Source organism: Vigna radiata, unplaced genomic scaffold (genome assembly GCF_000741045.1).
Source record: "Vigna radiata var. radiata cultivar VC1973A unplaced genomic scaffold, Vradiata_ver6 scaffold_146, whole genome shotgun sequence".
In the NCBI taxonomy this organism is placed as follows: Eukaryota; Viridiplantae; Streptophyta; class Magnoliopsida; order Fabales; family Fabaceae; genus Vigna; species Vigna radiata.
In genome coordinates, this window is record NW_014542469.1 from 390,309 (window position 1) to 398,878 (window position 8,570).

The following is an 8,570-nucleotide window of genomic DNA, read 5'->3' on the forward strand; positions in this document are numbered from 1 at the left end:
AACAGTGCACGAGAATGGATATTACTATTTTTCATTAAATATTGAATACACTGAATGAACCAAAATTATGTACCCATAATAGGATGAACAAAGTTCAGATTAGGAATTGAAAAAAGGAATTTTGAAATTAAGTGTGTTTTTCTTCTATTTTTTTGTTGGAGGCTGAATAGGTATGTAACAATGTTGCAATTATGGAATGCAGGAAAGATATAATGAAGGGGATGAAAGGAAATGTAAGAAGGGTTTGAGTTTTGGTGTGTGTAGAGAGAGAGAGAGAGAGAGAGAGAGGGGGTTATAGTTATAGTCCCCAAGGTGGTGAAACTGGCAGTTAAAGTTGCTTTCAAAATTCATATCTGGCTGGTCAAAACCCACTTCTACTACACACCGAGAAAGAGGTGAGAAAGGACAAGAGAGGAAGGAGAGAGAGAGAGAAGAAAACCAAACCATGGAGTGAAAAAAATTGACATGGGCACATAGGGATTATAATATTTTATGGTTTTGTCCCTCAATTCTTGCCAGAAACAGTGAAAACTCACGAAAGTTTAGGACTTTTCAGGCCACCTTCTTCAATCAAAGAGGACCCATCATTTCCTTTCCTTTATTATTATTATTATTATTATTATTTTATCCTTTCTCTTTTGTGTGCTGTTGATGGATCCCAAGAGCTCAAAGCAGCCACTGGCACAGGAGGTGGTACCAAACTTTCTTAGCCTTCCCCAACAACAATCGCCACCTCAACAACAACAAGGTAGCAATAGCAACATGGGAGAGAACAAACCAGGGGAGATGAAGGATTTCCAGATAGTGGTGAGTGAAAAGGATGAGAGCAAGAAGCAGTTGGCTCCGAAGAGGAGTTCGAACAAGGACAGACACACGAAGGTTGAAGGGAGGGGACGGAGGATAAGGATGCCTGCTCTGTGTGCAGCTAGAATCTTTCAGTTGACCAGAGAATTGGGTCACAAATCTGATGGGGAAACGATCCAGTGGCTTCTTCAGCAGGCTGAGCCATCTATAATAGCTGCTACTGGGACAGGTACAATCCCAGCATCTGCTTTGGCTGCTGCTGGGAACTCCGTTTCACCACAAGGGGCCTCTCTTTCATCAGGGTTGCACCATAAGATTGATGAATTGGGAGGGTCCAATATGGGGTCAGGTAGCAGTAGGACCAGTTGGCAAATGGTTGGGGGGAATTTGGGGAGACCCCATGTGGCCACGGGACTATGGCCCCCCCATGTCAGTGGATTTGGATTTCAGACATCCTCTGGTCCATCTAATGCCGCCCTAGGCACTGAGAGTTCAAATTACCTGCAAAAGATTGCCTTCCCTGGCTTTGACTTGCCTGCTGCTGCCACCAACATGGGTCACATGAGTTTCACCTCAATATTGGGTGCTGCCGGTACCCCCCAGATGCCTGGTTTGGAGCTGGGCTTGTCCCAGGATGGCCATATTGGAGTCTTGAATCCACAGGCCTTGAGCCAGATTTATCAGCAGATGGGTCAGGCTAGAGTGCAGCAGCAGCAGCAGCAGCATCAACAACAACATCAGCAAACTCCTGCAAAGGATGATTCTCAAGGCTCAGGACAGTAGAGTTTTATGGATTTGGATGAAAGAAACAAAAAGAAAATAGCATCGTCCACAAGCTGGGGTTTCTACAATGGCTTTGTATTGTATAGTTGGGAGACTGTGAGGAAAAATTAGGTGTCTCAGAGAATTCAATAGAAACTGGATTTGGTTTACCCCCCTTATTGTTCCTTCTCCCCAGTACTCGAGTCTCCAGATACAGGTGCTTCGATAAGTAATTTTTTTTTTTACTGTTTTTGTTACTTTTGATATGCAGTTTTCATTTCTTTTCCTTGGGTTATAGTTGTTGTGTGTTGTTGATGGTCTTAACTTGCAGGTGGAATGGAATTGCATGACCAGATGGACTGGCTTCTTTGATCTGGTCTTAAACTATTGTTTAATTCAGAGGTGTGTTGATTATTTTGTTCTTCTCTATGTCAGGATGGAGTGCTGATCGGTTTGTTTGTGAATTTGATTATATAGTTTCATAATCATATTTGTCAAATTTTATATTGGATCTGGTATAAGTACTTTGTCATCTGGGAAATTTTAATCTTTGTGAGGAACAGCACTTGCAAATTACATCTGTGAATCCGTCAACTAGCACCGCCTTTTCTGTTTCTTAAGTTTGCTTTCATGTTACCATTCGGGTGATTTTCTTTCTCTTAGCGTGCAAATGTGTTGTCTTCCTTCAAAAACTTGTGAGGAGGATCTTTCCAATTAAAATAAAATTTCTTTTTCACCTCTGAAAATGATACGCAAATTGTAAACAAAGCTAAATTTGTTCGTTTTAAGTATTAACATCTGCAGCTCTGCTTCATTGTGAAAAGCACTAAAATTTCCTTTATTCAGCTGTGTTTAAACTTGGAGAACTCACTTAGCTGGAAAAAAAGTCGCATGAATTGTCTTTAATATAACCAAATTCAACTTTAAGCCTCCTTTCAGCATCAGATAAATTCTTTTGCCATTATTTTCTTTCTGTGGAGGTTTAGAGTCTATAAACTTTTATACACATATTAGGAGGTGGAAGCAATTAGCATGATTAAATGTCTCAAATCAAATCAACATCAAACTTAAATCTAAAGACATAGACGAATACCAATTAAGCTATGAAGTTTGCGGTTAAGAGTCTAAGATAATGGATCATAGAATAGTGTCTCTTCTCATTTCTCGCCTTGAAAGCATGGAGAAAGAAAGACCCTTATACTGTGTTTGCCAAATTCTGCACCTTTTGACTTCCATCAACTTTAGCTTATCAGTCTATTCTCTTGTGTATGTTTTGACCTCTGTTGAAGTTGAAACATTGTATGTTAGCAATTATCACTGTGTAGTTAATGATATGATATCATTGTTGATCTGATTCATACATAATGGATTAATTATCTCGGGGAAAAGCAATTTGGTTTTTAAGAATGGTGAAGCTCCTGAAACTACTGGCAAAGTGCCAAAATCTGTATAAAGCCTTTGTAACCATATAGCCTGGTAGTTTCAGTGAGCTCATCTTTTTGGCATTGAATGCAAGTGGATGTTGAGTTCCGAATATAAAAATCACTAAAAGACACCAGAAGGTGCACAACTCATGCCAACTTGTGTTTGTGACCTCACTATATGTACACACGAGTATGAGCAGCTCTGAACTCACCCTGCTGAATGCAGTTGGATTTTTCTGCACCTCTCTTCAAGCGGTGTTGCCATTATATGACATGACACCAGTGTGAGCTCGGTGCAAGCAGATAACAAGTCTCCATTTTCTTCAATAAGAAATCTCAGTTTTGGACATAATCACTTTCACATGCCATAAAAAGGTTTAGCTATGATAAACATTCCTTGTAATAGACAGTTTAGGTTCTGTTACATTTTTTATACCTCTGAAAAGTTAGTGTGGTTTTTCTAGTGCAAGACAGTAAGCACTTTAGGGATGCAATCCATGAATTTTCTAATAGTTTTCTCTGTGAAGTGGCTAAGTATATGATATTTATTCAACCATGTTGATTTTGTCAACTTGAACATGGCCATTGGTCGTTGCCATGACTTTGCCATCTCACTCCAATCTTTTGTGCTTCTATTTTACATTTCATTTATGCATCCACCGACTCATGCCATTATTTTTCCCTTGGACAGCCTGTTTTGTTGAATAATAACACATCATGGACATTTTTCTTTTTGAAAACAAGAAAAAGGTACCCATCAATCAATTCAGTTTAGGTCTCCCAAGATTTCTCAATCCAGTGCCTTTATGCTGGATTTACTCTGTTCAAAAGTGGCTAATTGACAAAATTAAAACGTAATGCAAGAGCCAGCTAGAAGCTACTGATTACTGTTTTAGAATTTCACTTAACACAGACTAATTTATCATTTTGTATCCTAAGATCACTCCTTCTAAGCTACTCCATCCACACTGGTGCTACCAACCAATGTCTCATAGATCACTAAGGCTACTCAATCTTAACCTCTTTTGGGATAATGCTTTTTTCAAGTTAATCGTATTCATCTTATTTGTATTGATAAAACGAAGAAAGAAATTTCTTAAAACGTGCTTTTCATATAATGGGTGTGATTTGCTTATTCTAGAAGTGCGTTAAACAACTTTGTCGCATCTTTTGTAAGTAAAACCTATCGGTTTTCAACCACTGTGTTTGTTTTAAGCCGAGATGGAATATAAAGCTTTCAAAATCTGAGTTGTTGCCTTATTGACAAAAAAACTTCATCTAAATTTAGTAAAATCATTTGGCTTTCAATAATATTACATAGTTTAAGAGTAGAATCAAAATAATTTAAATACTTTTCTTTTGTCACCATCCGAAGCATTGTTTTAAGAATAAAATTATAGTAAGAGTTTCAGGTTCTGAATAATATCTCAGATGCTTGACTTTAATAATATTATGATTAATTTATATTTTATTTATAAAGATTATCTATTTGATAGAATTTTAATATTTAATTAAAAAAATGTATCCTATGTGGATCTCTTTGCAATTATTTATTAACAACATTTGTACCTTTAATTTTGAGGAAACACAAATCCGTTCTTCATTTGGAAGATTCAATCTAAGAAAAGCAGAAATTTAAAAAAATAAAACATCATGAGACATGATCATTGCATGCCAGCACAGAAAGTGTTTGCGGAACTTGATGTTTAAGCTTTGACGGTGTTTCTTTACTTTGGGCGTGCCGTCATTTTAGATGTCTCACCTTTGTTATTGTCTTTATACTCTTATAACCAGAAATGATTTAGGATAATCTCTTCACTTCTTCGTCTTAATTGTGTATTTGTTTCATCTTTGTCAACAACAATAATTTCATATGGATAATAATACTTTGATAACATTTTTTTTATAACATTTTAACATTATTTATGTGTATTAGTTCAAAATTATTTTACAATTTATTAATAATAATCATAAATATTGTCATTATGTGATTAGTTCAAAATTATTTTACAATTCATTAATAATAATCATAAATACTAACGTGAACCAATCATAAAATAACACGTAAATAATATTAAAATGTTGTAAAAAAAATATTGTCAAAATATCATTATCTTTTCCATGTTGAACATTTGGGCTAAATCTCCCTTTGTCTAATTTCATCTGTTGATACATGGAGTATGTGTATGACAATGACCAAGAATCTTACAAGATATTCAAAATCAAATTTGATCTCATTTTTATGGTTCACCATAATTTCATATTGCAAGTGAAACAAAGTATTCCCTTGAGAAAATAAAATAAAATCTTGCAATATTCTCATATCCCATAAATTGGAGCATCCTATGCTCATAACTTTTAACTCTTCATAATCATGAACCTTTTTTTGCATGGGGTGGGTTGAATTGTATCTTGCCATAGTCATCTAACACAAACATATTAATATAATCCCTTGAACCCTTTAACATTTTAGGGGTAAAAAAGCATGGAACAACTTTAAGAAAAGGAAAATCAAGCAACTCATTGGATATGCATGATCAGTATTTTTTTTTTTTTTCGTAGTATACACAACTAGGCATAATTTAAAATACCCAATTGTTTTATAAAGTGGTGGGTATGATCAAAACTCAGTGGACTACATTCATATGTAGGCTCTAATGATTAAAAATACTATGATGTCCAATTGTTCCATTAATATCTGTCATTTCTGAAAAATGATTGGTTTACCAAATAAGTGGGGGAATAAAAGAAAAGAACAACATGACACAAGACATAGTGAATTATTAAGTTTGAAAATCTATGGACAAAACAAAATCAAATGTTGTAACAAGATAGCTTGTATCAGTCTCTGACACATGTTTAGATTCAGTCGAGAACATAACTTAGCATTGAAGAAGCAGTGAAAATTGAAAAGCCTACAACATAGCTTGAGTGGAGTTGGACTCTGAAAGCATGTGAAACCCACTGATCCAAAAGGAAACTGATATAGCACTATTATTATTGTTGCCACGAAAATGAAGGAGTTGTTTCAACAGATGAAGATGATTTTTACACGCTGAAAAAGCAACAAGAAGTTACAGCATTGAGTGAAAAAGTTGCAGAGGTAGTGCTCCCTACTGTTTTTGCTGCTTACTTGAGTTAGAACACAAGCATGCTGCTTGGAATGAAACTATGCCCTTTCTTCTTTCTCGTTCTCATTTGTGTCTATATCAGAAGCACTAACATTCACAGGACCAGACATAGAAAGAAGAGGTGATTGCAATGAGGTTATTGGTTTCAGTTATTTTGTTGGTGTTGTTACATATGAGATTGATAAAACATATATTTCAATTTTCAATACTTCAATAATAAAAGAATGTGATTTATTTATAGATATTTACATAGAATTTGAATTAGTAATTAACATAAGTATTACATACGAATTTTTTTTTTACTGTGTAAAATTAAGTTACATTTAGATTTTTTTCGTAGGTAAAGTAAAATCTATTTTCTATTGATTTTCCATATGTAATTTTTGTATGTATATTTAACAACTTAAAAGCAAAAATATTTGCAAATGACATATCCGTAGATAATGGTATAAGTTCTATATGTAAATAAAAAATATTTGCCTACTCATTTTATATACGGATTTAAAAATAATTAATTATTAAAAATAAAAACTAAAGTTTATTCTCACGTAACTTGAAAGGATATAAGATAAGTGCAAAATATCATCACTTACTTTTACCATAAGATAAGATCCAAAACTGAACTAAGAGATAAATGTTATTTTTAAGAATAAATGTAATCAATTGCAAATCACTCTTATGTCATATATCGAAGTGTGCTTACAAAGGATAGCTAGATGTGCTTATATAGCTTTGAGAAGAGAGGAATGGTCAATGATCTAGGATATGTAGGAGTTAGATGCATGGATCCGCAAAACCACACGTCCAAGTCAGCCACAAGTCCAACATCAATCATCCTTAAACTTTTACATGGTATATAAGCTACCTATCTCTTTAAATGAACAAAAACAAAGGCGAACAAGTAGTTTCCATGAGCTACAAACTATCTAAAGGAGGAAGACTTGTTTATTCTTTTTTCTTTTAAGTCCAAGCTATGTTACGTATCACATTGCTTGCACTTTGAAGAAGAGAAGAACATATAAGCTCCTTGTTAGAAAAGAATTGCCTAGTTTCTCAACACCAAAAGGAAGGGGGGAGGGGGAGGGGGTTGAATTGGTGATCAATAAAAACAATTGCTTTTTAAATCTTTTCGCAAATTTAGAATGATATTTAATCTATCTTGGAATCCAAGCAATAAAGTGCATGCAATGAAAGTAAAAAAGATAAGGAAAGAAATACAAACAGAGGATTTATACCGGTTCGGCATCAACGCCTACATTCAGTTTCATTCCAATCAACCTTAGATTGATGGCTCTTTCACTATAATGATTTGAGTTTTATACCAAAGGTTTTACAAAGAACTCTCTTAAAATGTAAACACCTCTCCCACTCAACAATCAAATATAGAAAGATAACACTTGCATAAAGAACCACACGTCTTTATTGCAGCACCCTTTGAGAACCCCTCTCAAAGTATTAAGAACTCCTCGCTCTTCTTCCTGGTCGCACGCACAGGGAACAACACAATCCAAGATTGTCGAAAATGAAGTCTAATCAGTCAAGAGTACACCTCAGTAGTGTAGTAGTTGATCAGTAGTGTAAATCCAAATTTGTTCTTCAAGAAACCTTCAAGATTATCACAAATATCATATATGAAAGTTTAGAATGATAAAAAATCTTAAGAGTTGAGTGAAATGCGTCAATTTATAGTTTTCCTCATAATAGATGCAAATCAATCGATTGCTTAATTGATTATGACCGTTAACATTGTTATGAATTTGCTTGAAAACAGTTTTCAAATAATAACAAACTTAATTTATTACATAAATAGTGTAATCGATTAAGCTCTTCACTTAAACAAATTTTGAAAATTTTTTCTCTTCAAAACTCATCACAATACATTTCAAAAATATGTTTGCAAAGACACGAGTTTTAAGCGATTTTACACTTAATGTAATCGATTAAAACTTGTTGTTTTGTCACAGTTCAAAACATAAGTTGTCTGATAAAGTTAATTGATTATAACATCACTGTAATCGATTATTTCATACAGAGTTGTTTTGTGCATGCGGTTTTATCACAAAAAAGCATTTAGTATGCATACAATAGATATAAACATAATTAAGATCACAATAGTATGCAGACCAATCAACATATCATCATATGTGTATTATTCAAAAAGAAACATTTATATACCAACATATGTATCAATCACAAATTCACATTTCTATTGTGTCATGGAAACACACATGTGTTGTTATAATCAACGTGTTGTCATCATCAAAAACCAAACACATCAAGGATTGGGTTCAACACTCATATTGCTCCCCTTATCAATAGATTGGATGTAGGCAGTTGAGACCGAACCAGTATAAATTGTGGTGTTGATCTTTCTATCCTTTCAATTTTCATATTACTTTCTTTATTTTCTTGCATTCCAAGAAAGGTTCAAAGATTTTGAAAAGAGTTT

General features: G+C 34.2%; 1 protein-coding gene across 2 annotated transcripts; it reads left to right on the forward strand.

The window, feature by feature from the left end:
* Positions 1–265: 265 nt before the first annotated feature.
* LOC106780128 (transcription factor TCP20) lies at positions 266–2,186 on the forward strand. 2 transcript variants are annotated; one of them, XM_014668381.2, is made up of 2 exons: positions 266–1,783; positions 1,898–2,186. In XM_014668381.2, exon 1 carries the CDS (start codon positions 652–654, stop codon positions 1,585–1,587), a length of 936 nt encoding a protein of 311 aa, XP_014523867.1. In that variant the 5' UTR covers positions 266–651; the 3' UTR covers positions 1,588–1,783; positions 1,898–2,186. The 2 variants fall into 2 exon arrangements, with proteins under 2 accessions (XP_014523867.1, XP_014523868.1); XM_014668382.2 differs by having other exon boundaries at positions 1,921–2,186.
* The last annotated feature ends 6,384 nt before the right edge of the window (positions 2,187–8,570 follow it).

Excerpts from the sequence above, each read along its gene's own strand:
- LOC106780128 (XM_014668381.2), top strand. The coding sequence starts at position 652 with ATGGATCCCAAGAGCTCAAAGCAGCCACTGGCACAGGAGGTGGTACCA.